Source organism: Ochotona curzoniae, unplaced genomic scaffold, assembly GCF_017591425.1.
Source record: "Ochotona curzoniae isolate NIBS_2020 unplaced genomic scaffold, NIBS_Ocur_1.0 contig_1, whole genome shotgun sequence".
In the NCBI taxonomy this organism is placed as follows: Eukaryota; Metazoa; Chordata; class Mammalia; order Lagomorpha; family Ochotonidae; genus Ochotona; species Ochotona curzoniae.
In genome coordinates this window covers 35,042,844-35,059,146 of record NW_024464918.1, presented here as the reverse complement: position 1 = coordinate 35,059,146, position 16,303 = coordinate 35,042,844, and the positions used below count along the sequence as shown (strand labels likewise).

The window sequence follows — 16,303 nt, the reverse complement described above, 5'->3', positions numbered from 1 at the left end:
ACTGTAGCTTTGTTAATCTGTCTTAGAAGTTAATGAGATAATTTATATGAATTGTTTTCCAAAATTGTTTCATTTAAATTATATTTCCACTGAAATTTTTTATTTTGAAAATTTGTGTTTTACTAACTCATTTTACTTATAAGAAAAATAGGATCAGTGATAAACCGTTTATTGCTCACTCCTCAAATTACCCCAATAGTCAGGGTTGGGTGAAGCTGAAGCCTTCAGAAATATGAGAAATCTTAAATAGTTGATGAAAATTATTTATTATGAAAAAAACTGAAAGGGTTTCAGATATAATCTGCAGGCAAAAAGGCTTCTTATTCAATTTTCCTTGGATTTTTAAAAAAGATGTGTGTGTTTGTATGTCAGTTTTAGCAGTGGAGGGAAAGAGAGCTATCCCCCTTCCGGCTCATTGCCCACATGGCCACAACAGTGAGGGATAGTGAGGTCAGAGTCCTGAGCTTCTTCCAGGGCTTCCGCATGGATGCAGGGATTCAAACATCTGGGCTAGATCAGAAGTGGAGCTGCTGGAACTCCACCCAGTCTGTATGGAATGCCAGCACTGTTAGTGGCAGGCTTTAGCCACAGTGCCAGCCCCTTTGTGTTTTTTAGGCATTGAAGAGCTTTGTTCTAACATGTAGCTGAACTAATTGGAAAGTGGTTCAATTATTTTGGGCCTTATCCTTGAAATTTGGTTGAGTAAGCCCAACACTTCTTTAGTGTCAGATGAATGTACTGGATTTCTGAGGATGCTACCTGTAGTGGATGTTCTTTCTGCCTTTGGCTCCTAGATTTTTTTAGAGTCAAAGGGACTTGGTGAAGACCTCAGACATGTGTACATCCTCTTATGAATGTTCTCTTTCCTCTTCTTTCTGTTGTCCTCCCTTCTGGTACTCTACCCTGTAAATGGTAAACATCTTTCCTCCATTTTAGAGATTTTTCTCTCTCTTCAACTCAGTGGACTTGTCAGGCTCTGTTGGCTGTGACCTTGTGGCATAGAGATTGCCTATGGGTACTTAACTGGACTACTATGCCGATAGTATTTTTATTTCCGTGATCATAGGACTGTAAGCCTACTTTCCAGTATCTCGAGCCTGTTGCTTTAGGTTTGTTGTTTTCTGATTTTTTTAAGGTGAGAAAGTAAATTTAGTCATTGTCTTTTTAGCTTGCATTAAAGATAGCTTTTAGAATTTTAATTTTTGTGTGTTTGGGGTAATTTTACTTAGAAGTGATGTTTAGCTTATATTTTAAAAGTTATTTTGTTTAGATTTCAATGGAATCTTTATTTCTATGATACTTTATGTTGAACCTTGCTGTTAAGAATGTCTTGTTACCCTAATTAAACCTTAATGTATAGTCTAATAGCAAATTGGCATTTTATCTATAAATTCTTTATTATTTACTGATGATATATTTTTATGTTGTTTTTATATTAGTAGGCTGCCATCCCAAATTTAGTTATTTTGTAGTAGTATTTTATTAATTTGTCATGATCCTAAGTTTTCAGTTGTGATATTCTAGGTTCTTTTAATATTGTGTTTAATATTTCATATTGATTATTAGTGTACTGTGTTCTAGCATTGGAAGGTACATTTTTAAATATCTTTTTGAAATGAAAGCTTACTTTTTTTTATAGTTGCTTTCTTATTTAGATTTGCTTAGGAGTTTTTTTCAGATTAAGAATATAAAAATAAGTTTAGTATCGATCCTGCTTTTTACTTTTTCCAAAGAGATAGCCAATGAATCCAGTATTTCAAAGGAAATCATGTTCGTATCAGTTACATTTCTTTACTCAAATGTTAGCATGTTGAGATTTCTTTTTAAAAAAAATCTGTTGGGCCTGGCACAGTGGCGCAAGTGGTTAAGGTCCTCGTCTTGCACGCCAGGGATCCCATATGGGTGCCGGTTCTATCCCGGCAGCCCTGCTTCCCTTCCAGCTCCCTGCCTGTGGCCTGGGAGAGCAGTTGAGGACAGCCCAAAGCTTTGGGACCCTCCACCGCGTGGGAGACCCAGAAGAGGCTCCTGGCTTCGGATCGACATAGCATCGACCGTTGCGCTCACTTGGGGAGTGAATCATCGGACGGAAGATCTTCCTCTCTGTCTCTCCTCTCTGTATATCTGCCTTTCCAATAAAAAAATAATAAAAATAAATCTTAAAAAAAATCTGTTATCCAATACTGCTCAAGAATATAAAATATGCTACAAATATTGTAGGAATAATCATTGTGCTCACTCTCTTGTGATTCAACATGTATTAAAGTTCAGACTGGGCAGATAATTTTTATAATTAATCTTGGGGGCTAAATGCAGAAAATTGAAAAGGAATTTTCATATAGAACTAGGTTGATCTGTAGTGTAGTATCAGGAAAATTAAATTTTTTTTATTAAGTAATAATCAGAATTTTTGGTTAACACCTAAATTTGAGTTTTGTTATGTTGACATAATCTTTACTAAGTAAATTATTTTTCTGTTTTTGTAGTTTCGGTAAGCAGTTTGGAGGAAAAAGAGGATGTGATTGTCTTGTATTAGAGCCTTCAGAAATGATTGTGGTAAGAACTTCAAAGAATGATGAATTGTTGTTTGTTACATTTTTGTTTCAGCTTTAAATACAGTAGCCTTTAAACCTTCCAGGAAATTCCGTCACCAAGACCTTTTAGAAATTTTTTTTCAGTAACATCAAAACCATATTTTATGTTTTCATGTCAAAATTTTCTAATCTTTCAATAAAACACACACGTATATTAAAAAAAATTCCAAGATTAGTGATTACTTTTATTCTAGCAGAAAATTAAAGATTTTTAAAGAGCAGCCCTCATTTTTCAAGTGTGTTCTGCTGTCCTGTTAGATTTCATAACTACACTTGGAACATCCATGATTTGTGTCATTTATTACGAGAAACAAGGTAGAGAAAACAAACTTAAATTTAGACTCAAGTAAGAAATTATCTGTATCCTAACAGTTTTCACTTTTAATTACTTAATATCTTGAAAAGATATTTTTAGGAAATATTATATTTTTCAGAGAACCAGGTAGCTGGTATAAGTTCAGGATGTCTCGCTTTTGTTGGTTTTAAGCATTAGAAGATCAGAGAACAGTTCCCTTCTGCTTTGTTCTGTGATTGCCTTCTTAGAAGTAGTATAGACTGATTAAATTCAATGTAACTCGATATGATTTGCTTATTTAGAAGTGGAGTGAATTTTTCCGTGAGATTTTGGAATATTGGGTTTGAAACTACACTTTGTTATTTGAACATCTTGAGAGAGTTGGCTTGCTTTGCCCAGGCCCAGGCAGGATTGGCTTCCTCACTGACTTGTCAGTTGAGGTGGTTCGAGTACCTCACATTCTGAAGGGAAAAATTCGTCTGTTACCTAATTTTCTCCAATACATTATTTTAATACTTAGTGCGTATATTTCATCATGTTTTCCTATTTAAAGCATAAGAAGAAAAATTAGGAAACTACTTTGTAAAATGCTACAATCTCGTCTTACAGTATTGTTGCACCAAACCTAAGGTAGTTAGTCTTCTAAAGAGACCTACTTTTATTTTAGAAGGCTATTTAGAAACCAAGATCTAGATGTCCATTGTGCTTATTTTACCATCTGTTTCATTGCTTCTAGTTCTCGGTGAACAAAGTAGAAAATGTTTATGAATTTTATGACTTTGTTTACTTTCATGCTAATATTTGCTTTATTTACCATGTAAAATTGTAGAGTTCATTTGGCTTTTTCAAAGTATTTGCTTTTGTGTATTTATTTGAAAGTGTTAAGAGCGAGAGAGACACAGAGAAATCATACAGCCGCTGGCTGTGTCAGGCTAAACGTAGGAGCTTTGTCTACGTCTTCATATGAGGAAAAGGAACAAACACTTGGCCCAGCCTCCACTGTTTGTCCCACGGCATTAGCTGGGCCTTGGATTGGAAGTGGAACAGCCAGGATTTGAATTGGTGACCACATGGAATGCCAGTGTTACAGGCGGCAGCTTTACTTACTCCACAGATCCCACCCTAGTTATACTCTTAAAACCATAAGCACAAACACAGTTTGGTGAGATTCAGTACTTTACTTTTATAGCTTAGTTCTCTCTCTAGAAATAATTTCATCACCTGCTCCAAAAAGAGAAAGTATTCATATAGGATCCAGCTAAAGGACAGAGAGGCCAAGTCTGAAAAATATAGGAATCCAAGTAAACATTTAGAGTAATGGATGATATCTCCATGGATGAGTTCTAGTGAAATGAAGGAATAAAGGAATAAATTGGAAAGAGCAAATTAGAATGCCAGATAATAAATACCAAAGGACTAAGTTAGAGATTTATTATATAAGGACTAGTAAATGTGTATTGAGGAACAGAATACCTCTGTAGTCTCTGAATATTTTTTCACAGATTATTTATAAAGGGAAAATTATTGAACTTGTAATGTGACAGATACCATCATAACAACAATTTCTACCATCTTCACATAATCACTGATGAGTAAAATCAACATCACTTCTATGACATGCTGCTGTTAGAAATCCATAGTTGAGTTGAATCATTAGAATATATCAGGCCAACTAAATTGAAACACTTTTTTAGGAGATTTATTTTTATTGGAAAGGTAGATTAGTAAGAGACCAGAAGATCCTCTGTGTGCTCGTTCATGCCACAGCTGGCTGCAGTGGCCAGAGCTGAGTCGATCTGAAGCCAGTAGCCTCCCACATAGGTGCAGGGTCCCAAGACTTTGTTTAACATAGACTTTTTTATTATTATTATTTGAAAGGTCAAGAGAGAAAGAGATCTCTGATCTGCTGGTTCACTTTCTCAAATGCTGGCAGTGGCCAGGGCTGGGCCAGGTGGAAGCCAGAATCCAGGAACCTGGACCCTCATTTGCTGCCTCTCAGGTGCAGGAAGCTGGATCAGAAGCATGAGCAGCCAGGACTCTAAGCAAGCACTCTGACGTGGAATGTGGGTGTCCCAAGTGTTTGGTTAGCATACTATGTTGTGATGTCCACCTCAACTTGAAAGGCAGTCTGTAAATTCTGTTTCCTATACTCTGCAATACAGAATGCTTGAGCCACAGTTATAGACTAAGGGAGATTAAAAAAATAACTAAATGAAATGCTTGATGTTATGTTGTATCCTAAATATTCAATGCTGAGGACCCTCTTTTCTGCTCTGCCTCAAAAAAAGATCAAATAAAAATACTCAGAAGAAAGTTGCATAACAATGGAAAGAGAGAGAGAGAGAGCTTCTATCCATGAATTCTCTGTATAGATGGACACAATGGTCATGCTGAAGCCAGGAGCCAGGAACTTCACCCAGATTGAAAAATATCTGAAGCTGAAAAGTAGTCAGGACTGTATGACTAGTGCCAGTAGCCAAATTGGATTTCCTATAGCTTGTCCACTATTTTAGCTTTGTGTATTTACTCAACAAAGTTTGCTTATTGTATTGCTTAGTGCACTTTTTGTTCATATTTAACCTTGTGTTTCACATTTTTTCCTTTCAGTTCTTTTATCTAAGACAATGGGAATTTTACATTTGAAATGTAGCTTTTACATTTTTGTTTAGGGAAGTTCTTTTGCTGGTAAATAGCTCAACTGGCTTTCTTTTTCTTCACTGTAAAATGTGAAAATGTTTTGCCTAATTCTTAATGTGTTATCTTGCCATGGAGAAGATTGTAGGAGGAAAGCTATGTTTGTGCAACACAATCAATATATTCAGTTTTTTTCCAGCACCTTTTTTTTTGAGAAGTTATTGTTAGACTAATTGCCCTTCCTTTTAGACAACTTAATGTTTCACTCACGTGAGGAGTCTTCTGTTTTTCTTTTCTCTGTGAATTTGCTTTTGGAGTTTTTACTCACCCTACTTGGGGTTTATTGGACTATTTGGGGCTTTCAAAAAAAATGCCATTGACATGGTCTCATTCCACCTTTCTGTTTCCACCGTCCTAAGCCATGTTTACCATGTGTACTAGATCTTTTCTCTGTGTCTTCAATATACTCTAGGCTTTCTCTTCATTTCATCTGTTAAGATTTTTTTATTCCATCCTAATCCTTTTAAATCCTTCTTTCCAACTTGCTAGTTCCCATTTTATCTGCAACTTAATATGTATTTATTTCCTTGATTTCTTTTATTAATCTTTGCGTTTTTCTGTTTCACTTGACCTGTACTTAAGATTGCTTGCTTGTTTTTTATTTCAAAAGCAATGGGGCAGACAGATCTGTAATCTGCTGGTTTATTCCCCAAATGCCTGAAATAGCTGGGGCTGGGCAACGTCAAAGCCAAAAGCTTAGTCTGGATCTCCCACATTGATTCCAGGATGCATCTCCGGGTGGACATTAGCAGGAAGCTGGATTCCTTAGCAAAATGAGTGTCTGAACTGAGGTGCTTACTTATGGGATGCCTTAGCGATTATTCTAGACATCCAATCTAAAGTTCATTCATTCTTAACATGCCGTATCTACTGATGATGGGCTGGTGTTGTGGTAAAGCTGCTAATCCTCAACCTGCAGCACTGGCAAGCCATATGGACACTCTTTCCAGTCTTGGCTGCTCTACTTCTAGTTTAGCTCTTTGCTTAATACCTGGGAAGCAGTAAAAGATGGCTCAAGTCCTTGGCGCCTTGTGCCCACATGGAATACCTGAAAGAAGCTCCTGACTCGTAGCTTGGGATCAGCTCAGCTCCGAGACGTTTGGGAAATGAACCAGCAGATGGGAGAGGATTCTCTCTGACCTTCTCTGTGTGAATCCCTGCCTTTCAAGTAAAAATAAATAAATTAAGAAAAAATATATTATAAGCTTGCCAAAGGCATTTTTCATTGCTGTTGACGTATTTTCAATTTTTTCTATAATGTTTTCTTATGTCTACTGAAATTCTCCTCCTGTCCATGTGTACTGGCTTTTTTCCTAAAGCCTTTAACATTCAGTGTAGACATCTTAAGTTTTCTCTGGTAGTTCTAGCATCTGAATCATCTCTACATTTCATAAATTGGTTTTTTTCTTGGCAGTGTTTATTTTTATATACCATTTGATTTTTGGGTTATGGTTGTAATTTTGAGTTTCATGTAAGGTGTTGTGTGTGCGAGTAAAGATTGAGACCTGGAAATGACCACAACAGGAGTTCAGTTTGGATGTTTTTGATGGTGTGATTTGTCTTTAGTGCATCAGTGGTTTCTTCTTTTTGAAAAATATTTGTTTACTTGAAAGTCACTTACAGAACAAGAAAGACAGGAGCTAGTGTGCACATTTCCGTAGGCTCATTAACCTTCCCAGATGGCCCTAGTGGCCAGGCTGTCCCCAGGATCCTCCACGTCTTCCTCGTGGGGCAGGGACTCAAACACTTACTTGATCCATATTGCGCTGCTTTTCCTGGCTGTTAGTTAGAAGATGGATTGGGAGTCAAATAACTAGGACATGTATTGGTCCTCCTATGGGATGCCTGCATCCCCAGCGGCAATAGTACCTGCTGCATTGTAGTGCCAGCCAAGCACCAGTGGTTTCAGATGCTCTCATGTCACCTTGTCTTTAGGTTTGCTGCAAGATTTTTCTCAGTGTTCCTGCTGCACTCTGAGTTTCAGGCTCTTCCTTTGTGCTTGTGCTTCAGATTAGGTCTGTCCTCATGTTCTCATCTGCTCTCCACCTGCAGACGGCTGTGGCAGTCTCTACCCTAACCTGCTGGTGAGTAAGAGGGCACTTGGGCTTTGCTGTTCTGGTCAGTGCGTGGTTGCTCTTTAGCTCCTTTTCAAAGTGTCCTCTGGTTTTAATTCTTTCTGGAGGATGGATATATTTTCACTGTTAGTTCGAATATATTTGTGTATTTGCAAGTGTAAGTTTTTTCTGTTTTTCTTCCTCATGATGAAATTTTGCTGTGGTTGGGGTTTTTGTGTGTTTTGTGAGTTTATACACCTTGGAACTTCAGAATGACAGCACTTTTTAGTTTAAGTTTCATTCTTGCCAAGTTCCACATTTGTTTCTGCCACTGGTTTTTGAACGTTGTGGGTCCTGAAATTTTTTAGTACCTAGAACTTCTTTAGGTGTTATGAGTACAGATACAGATTTGCATGAGGGTTGCTGGTGGTTTTGAGATCTCATGGGAAAGGTTTTTTTGTTATTTTGTCTTTGTAGTATACCCCCCTAACCCACCCTCCTCTATCCTGCAAGCTTTCTTCCCACAATCTTTAGCTTCCACCTTGCTCAACCCTTACAGTGAGGATGTATCCGTTTGGGGGGGGGGGCATCCTGAGTAGCTGTGCTCCTGCATTCCTTGACTTTGGCAGATTCTCTGCGTCATCTCTCATATGCTCTGTAACCATCAAAGTGGAAGGTCTGGACTCTGGAGTTGGGGCAAGAATGGTCCAGTTGTGTAGGGGTTTTGTGTCTTCCTTTTGTTCATGTTTCTGGCTTTGAGATTTCTTTTCCTGCTATTTCAGTTATACATTTGCCAAATTTTTAAAAATTCTGCATTTTTGATGCAAATTAGATTTTTAAAAAAAGATTTATTTTATTTTTTTATTGGAAAGGCAGATATACAGAGAGGAGAGACAGAGAGGAAGATCTTCCGTCCGATGATTCACTCCCCAAGTGAGCGCAACGGTCGATGCTATGTCGATCCGAAGCCAGGAGCCTCTTCTGGGTCTCCCACGCGGTGGAGGGTCCCAAAGCTTTGGGCTGTCCTCAACTGCTCTCCCAGGCCACAGGCAGGGAGCTGGAAGGGAAGCAGGGCTGCCGGGATAGAACCGGCACCCATATGGGATCCCTGGCGTGCAAGGCGAGGACCTTAACCACTTGCACCACCACGCCGGGCCCAAATTAGATGTTTTTAATATAACATTTAAACATATAAAGATTTAAGTACATGTGATTTATGTTTAGTTGGAATTTTTAAGAGCATTTAATCCTGTATACTTCTAAAGTGAGAACCAAAGGTTTTTCTTTGCATTTGATACTTTTCCCAATATTTTGAGGTATAAAAGATGCTTTCCTCAATTTAAGGAAATTTCGATCTTAAGAAGTGTTTATTATTTAAATTTCTGATTTTTCCCCATAAGTGATAGATATTTAAATATCTGTGAATCATATAATAATGAACTTTCATTTGAAGTAGACAATCTGATTTATCCCTTGGAAGTTAAAATCTTTAGTCTTGCTTTAAGATGAACATCAGATAATAATACATAGAATATTTTGTTTTAGTTTCTGACAGTTCCTTGGAATCACAACCATGATGGTTTGCTGAGTATAATATGTGTATAAGCTGGCAGTTTGTATTGAGGCTAACTCAGAAGTTATATCTGTATGTGTAATTAATAACTTTCACTTTTCTAAAGTGACTTTACTGAGAATGTGCATGTTTATGTGTGTGCAAGAAGGACTATTTCCTGGAAGGAAACTGTAGCCTACATATATTTAATAACCTCACTTTTAACTTTTGAACTCAAAAGCACTGTTCCATAGACTGCTTCCATGAGGTGCTTCCTTGTGATCTTGTGAAGGCTGCTGTGAACATGGAAATTTTCCATGTTTAATCAGAAATGTGAACATGTATTACAGGTAGAGAATTCTAAAGACAATGAAGATAGTTTTCTACAAAGAGAAATTCCTGCCAGACAATCTCGAAGAAGGTTTCGGAAAATTAACCATAAAGGAGAGCGCCAAACCATTACTGACAATGTGGACATCAATAGCTATCTTTCTGTGAGTATATTTACAAAAATTTCTGAGTATTAATTTTAATATTCAGTATATTTAATTTACACTTATTTTTGGTTATGTCACCACTTTGATTTTTTACTTGTAGTTTGGAGATTGTAACTGTACCATAACAAATACCCTTGTGCCTGGCCTAGTAGCCTAAGTGGCTAAAGTCCTCGCCTTTGCACCAGGATCCCATATGGGTGCCAGTTCTAATCCTGGCGGCCCTGCATCCCATCCAGCTCCCTGTTTGTGGCCTAGGAAAGCAGTCAAGGATGGCCCAAAGCCTTGGGACCCTGCACCTGCGTGGGAGACCCGAAAGAGGCTACTGGCTTTGGATTGGCTCATCTCTGGCTGTTGAGCACTTAGGGAAGTTAATCAGCACACAAAAGATCTTTCTCTCTGTCTCCTCTTCTCTCTCTGTAAATCTGACTTTCCAGTAAAAATAAATACATCTTAAAAGCAAACAAACAGAAGAACCCTTTGATGGAGTTATTAGAAAAACTCTCAATAGTGGAAGTTTTGTTTCATTTCTATTTTTGACAAATAATGTGAAAAGCAGTTTTTACTCAGAAATATTTGTGAATTTTCATGACTAAGTATAAAGTATAGATTAGAATACCGAGAATTCAGGTAGTAGACTCACGGGGGATTTTTTTTTTTTTTTTTTTTTTTTTTTTACAGAAATGCTCCAAGCATACACAAAAAATGAAAACATGTAGTACTTCCTTTGAAATGTGACACAAATATATGCAATACATGCATATGCAGGGAAATTTGGAAGTATTAAAAGTTTGACACTTAAATATTAAGAAAAGCATAGAATATTAATTTTTATAATAACAAAAGAAATACTAGCTGTTTTCCTCAGCAGTCTTTAATGGAAAATAACTGATTTTAAAAATAGGGGAAAGCAAAGAATAAATGCATGTGTATGTTTGAGTGGATAGTTTTCCTTTTTTTTTTTTTTTTAAGATTTATTTACTTATTGGAAAGTCAGATATACAGAGAGGAGAGACAGACAGAGAGGAAGATCTTCCGTCTGGTGATTCACTCCCCAAGTGAGCGCAACGGCCGATGCTATGCCTATCTGAAGCCAGGAGCCAGGAACTTCTTTTGGGTCTCCCACACGGGTGCAGGGTCGCAAGACTTTGGGGCGTCCTCGACTGCTTTCCCAGGGCACAAGCAGGGAGCTGGATGGAAAGTGGAGCAGCCGGGATTAGAACCGGCGCCCATATGGGATCCCGGCACGTTCAAGGTGAGGGCTTTAGCCGCTAGGCCATGCCACCGGGCCCCATAGTTTTCCTTTTTAAAAAACTTTAAAAGGCAGAGTTAGGAAGCAATAAGAGAGAAAAAGATCTTTTTCATTGATTCACTCCCCAAATTGGCTGGTTCAGAAACAGGAAGCAAGGACTTCTTCCACGTGACTGGGTGCAGGGACCCAAGCACTTGGCCATGCTCTGTTGCTAACCCAAGTGCGTGAGCAAGGAACTGGAGCACCCTGGGCTCGAACCAAAACTCATGCAATGTGCTAGCATCACTGGTACTGGTGACCCCAATAGTTAGGGTTTTCAATGTGTAGTTGTCTTCAGAAACTGTGAATAGTTAGTCTGGAGGGTTTTTTTTTTTTTTTCTTGTTGTATGTTTAAAGAATACTTGAAGGATACAAAGATTTCAAATTTCCAAAGGAATATTTGGTGTTATTTAGGTTGCTGGAAAGAGAAAATCACTCATTTTGTATTAGGAATAAGAAACAAGTAGGAGGTCCTGCACAGCAGCCTAGTGGCTAAAGTCCTCGCTTTGCTGCGCGAGGATCCCACTTTCCTTCCAGCTCCCTGCTGTGGCATGGCAAAGCACAGGACAGCCCAAGTCCTTGGGACCCTGCGCCTGTGTGGGAGACGAGGTAGAAGCTCCTGGCTGCTAGGTTTGGAGGGGCTCAGCTCTGGCTGTTGTGGCTACTTGGGGAGTGAATCAATGGATGGAAGACCTTTCTCTCTGTCTCTCCTTCTCCCTGTAAATCTGACTTTACAATAAAAAATAAATCTTTAAAATAAAAAGAAGAAAAGGGAAAGGAAAGGGAAGTAACAAGTAAGAATCTGTTATTACTGGAATAAGTCTTAAGGAAGCTCCAAGCTATTTTGTTTCACCTTATTTCACAGTATGTGTCTTTTTGAAAGATTAAGAACTGATTGTTCCCACCACTTAGTTATGTAACCATGGATGACATTTTATATATTCTTAGATGAAGCTTTTCATTGTGTAGATTGATGCTTTTTCCAAATCATTGCTTTTAAAAACTTAAATATATTTTGTAACATTTTAGGACCTCAGTAATCCGAATTGTATATATTAGCTGTTAAATTTTGGTAACACTATCTTTAGTGGTTACATAGTATTCCATTATAATGTGTGTATTCATTTTTCAATATTTGATTGTTGAAATTATTTAATTTTTAAAAATGAGATGCTGAGTATTTTTGTAGTTATATACAACCATGTCTTTATTTCTTCAGAAAAACATCCCAAAAGATAAAGAATTGCTAAATTATTTTGTCTTTAATTATATGAGTTGGCAGTCTTTGTGTGAGTTGAAATACATACTTAGTGTGTCTGTGTGTATGGTGGTGTTGGTGGTGGTGGTGTTGATTGCTTTTTGGTCCCACTCTAGGTGTGTTTCCAGTTTTGTCATAAAACTCCATAGAGTCTCTGGGTAGCTGTGACTTACGCTTATGAATAATTTGCTTTTTAATTGTCCTGTTTGCTGAAGATTGTCTTATCAATAATGAATATCCTAGTTTCTTGAGTGGATCAGTGGGCACAGTGCTTGGAGTTCAGTGGTCACTCCCAAGAAAAGTGTCCTTGCATGTGGAGGTTTACATGGCTAGTTTAGGTCATTATCCTTCCTGCTCAGGACTGTCAGGAGAAAACTAAGCTGATTGAGTTTAGACAAAACTGATTAATGGCTGGTTGGCAGTATGTGAGAAGCAATTTTACTCAATTTGTTTTGCAGTTTGCTATTCCTAAGTTAACAGATTTTTATTTCCTAAAATATGTATGTTTCAGTTAACTTTGGAAGTATAGTATTGAGTGATTTTCATTAATTTTTAATTAATACCATCAGTTATTGTAAACCTTGTACACGTAGCCAAGATTCTGCATATTGGATGTTGGTATTGATGGGATGCAAATGTCAAATAGTATTTATGAAAGCATCCAGTTTGGAATTGGCTTTATGGCCACCTAGGATCCTATGTTTCTTTTGTTCTGTGGTCGACATTTCTGAGAGTGAAAGATCAGAAGTGATTCTTTTAAACAGGGATGGAAATTTCACAGGTTTTCTTTTTGTTCGTTTGGTGTGTGGGGGGGTATTTTTTGTTTTTTTGTAGTTGTTTACAAATCATCATCAACTTTTTCTTGGTATAGTGCTGAAGATTGAAAAATTCTTGTAAGATGTAGAAAATGTTGCTGCTTATTATAACTACTGTACAACCTGTATATCAAGTTTTTTTTTTAATATTTAAGACATTTCTTATTATTTTACAGTTTCTAATTAAATGCTTAAAATGATTGAAAAATGGTTAAATGCTTAAAATGATTTATTTATACAGAATATATTTTTTTTACGCTTTTATTTATTTTTCTTGGAAAGTCAGATATATAGAGAGGAGGAGAGACAGAGAGGAAGATCTCTGTCCACTGATTCATTCTCCAAGTGGCCACAGCAGTCGGAGCCAAGCCAATCCGAAGCCAGGAGCCTGGAGCCTCCAGGCTGCCAGGATCAGAACCAGTGGGATCCTGGTGTGTTCAGAGTGAGGACTTGAGCCACTTGGCTTCAGCTTCTGGCCCCCATACATAATACCTTAATGTAAAAGCCCCTTTTTAATGTAAAAGAATACTTAGGATGTTTTAAGACAGTGATGTTTTTAAAATTCCTTGGAATAGTACCGTCAGGATGTGCAAGCAAGTTTCCTTGCTGTTTATAACTTCATTGAGATATAACTGAAGTAATACACCACTTACATTTAAAGTGCTCAGTTTAATCAATTTTGACATTTATTGAAGGCTTTGATACCATCACCATAATCAATATGATTGATTCTGAAAAGTTTTTGTCTTCCTGTTTTATCAATTTTTTTTTTTGCAAGATCCCCTGCTTTGAGCAAGTGGTAAACTCATTTTGTCACTGTAGGTGAGTTTTTATTTCGCAGGGTTTTACATACATGGTACCGTGCAGCAGGTGTCCTCGTTGCTGAGTTTGATGACGCTAACATTCATCTGTATGTATGAATAGTTACTCTGTTCCTGAGTATTTTGTTATATGAATATATCCCATTTTATTCCTGTAGTCATCAGCTATTGAGTATTTGTTTTGGTTTTATTTCAGGCAGTTACAAATAAAGTTGTGTGAACATTTTACAAAACTCTGTGTTCGTATATAGACTTTGGCAGTTCTTTTATACATAGGAATAAGTGGGTTACATGGTGACTATGCATAACTATAAAATCTGTCAAATTATCTATGAAATTGTCAATTGTACATCTCACCAGTGATTCTTACTATGTTATCTCATGGTTATAAATTACATGCCCCTTTTGTGTGCACATCTTCTCAGGTATCTGCCAGCTGTCACATCTTTTCAGAACTTGCAACACATTTAAATGCCTTTGACCATTATTAGAAGTTGGAGCTTTGACCTTTGAGGAAGATAGATTTGGCAGTTAGAAAAACCAAAAAGAAACTTGGGAACAGTGTTTGTTGAATGGGTGTGATAACTGAGCCGGGTGGTCGGCGCTGGTGTCTGGGTACGTCCTTCTGTGCTGAGTTAGTCTGTGCTTTGTGCTTAGGTAGTGAAGATGGTGTTTACAGGTCTGCCTGTCTTATGTTATATGGAATGGGAGTATCAAGAATCTTCAAAAGTTCATGGGAAATGCATCCTATAAAATTATTATTTTTCAAATAAACTTACTTGATTTTCTTTTTCACACACTTTTTGAAGTGCCATTTCACTTGTAGTATAGGCACACATTCACAATACAGTCAGTAGTATCTGGTTTTTTCCTGTCAGATGTTTCAGAATTTGTGACTTTCCTTCAATTTGCTAAGCCATTGTGTTAGTGCTTAGGTTTTTTTCAAGGGCTGTTCGAGTGTTCGGATCTTTGCCTCCACGTGGCAGGCTGAGATGAGTCCTGGCTTTGGCTGGAGGCCTGCAGTGCATACTGCAGACATTAAGGTTGTGAGCTAGCAGATGAAAGAGTTCTGTGTGTCTGCCTTTCAGATAAAATGGAAATGAACAATTTTAAAAAAAGATTTATTTATTGTTTTTATTTATAAGACAGATTTTCAGGGAAAAGGAGACAGAATGAGAGATCTTTCATACCCAAATGGCTATAGTTGCCAGAGCTGAGCCAGTCAAAAGTCAGGAACCCAAAGCTTTTTTCCAGGTCTCCCACGTGAGTGCCGTGTGCCAAGGACTTGAGCCATCCTCCGCTGCTTTCCCAGGCCATAAGCGGGGAACTGGATCAGAAGTGGAGCCACCAGAACGTGAACTGGCACCTGTATGAGATGCCCTGCAGCTGGAGGATGAGCTTGCTGTGGCACCGCACTAGTACCAGAAGAAGCAGGTAGTTTTTTTCTAATTCAAAAGTGCATTTTTATCTTTTTAAACACATTCTGAATCCAGACAGACATAGAACACTGTAAGAGCTAGGGCACAGAAAGATATAATCACACAAATAGAAAAACAAGAAAAAGATGCTTATTGTGTTAATAATATGTGAGCCTAAAATGAAAAAAGATTGCAGTGTCATAGCATGCATATCATCCACTCACCCACTGAACTATCTCAGAACAAACAATTGGGTGGAAAGAAAATATGTACAGAGGTCTGAGCAAAAGAAAACTCGGTTTAAAGCCCATTCCATGATAATGTCATGAAAATCCTCTCTCCAGGTGTTTGGAAAGAGGTGTCTGACTGAACAGACATGCGGGCACTCTGACCAAAAGGAAGAGAGAAGGTGTCTTAACAGCTTGTTCTGTTTTGGGGGATGTGGAAAGCAACATGGAGAACAAAAAAAGAAAAACCAAGATTCCATTTACTGAGGGATTTGGGATATAGTTAAGGTAGCCTCTGTAGAAGACACCCATACTGGAACATTATTAAATTGTGTAGCAGAACCAGCATTTCATCCTTGCGTACACCTGTAGGTTATGTGAGAACAGACATAGAAAGATTATACAGCTTACCCGGATGCCCTGGGTTTGTAATGTTGAGGGTGCACATCTTGAAGTCATGCATTTTCTGACAGAGCAACATCTGAACAAAGTGCAGTGTGATGTAGTGAGTAGCTACACATTTGCCTGATGTATTATAGGAGCAAGTGTGTGTTCCTGACCCTTCCCAAGGAAAATCATGAAGTTATCCCATTAGTCAGTGTAGAATCTGGTTTTAAGGATGAGCAGCTTTTGTTAAGTCAATGGTAAAAGGAAATTTGTGATTGCAAGAAGCAAAATATACAGGGATACATATAAACACACAGTTGCTTCAAATGCCAGTTATTTTTTTTTTCAGTATGATTAAAAGGAAATAGGTAGAAAGCGAGGAAAGAAATAAAATTTGAAAGGTAGA

At 37.7% G+C, this 16,303-nt stretch overlaps 1 protein-coding gene across 16 annotated transcripts in view; it reads left to right on the top strand.

Annotated features, from left to right (window-relative positions):
* The window catches only part of RAPGEF6 (Rap guanine nucleotide exchange factor 6), a 156,658-nt gene that overhangs the window by 35,554 nt on the left and 104,801 nt on the right, over window positions 1-16,303 (top strand). For 12 of the 16 annotated variants that reach the window (XR_005882945.1, XM_040971235.1, XM_040971046.1 and 9 more), the window contains 2 exons: window positions 2,484-2,553; window positions 9,537-9,680. Coding sequence is in view for 14 of the 16 variants with exons in the window: in XM_040971235.1 (XP_040827169.1) it covers window positions 2,484-2,553; window positions 9,537-9,680 (214 nt within the window). In the remaining 2 variants the exon portion in view is untranslated. Of the gene's footprint in view, window positions 1-2,483; window positions 2,554-7,632; window positions 7,665-9,536; window positions 9,681-16,303 lie in introns of those variants that run through there. The other 4 variants (XM_040971252.1, XM_040971259.1, XM_040971209.1 and 1 more) reach the window with 3 other exon arrangements.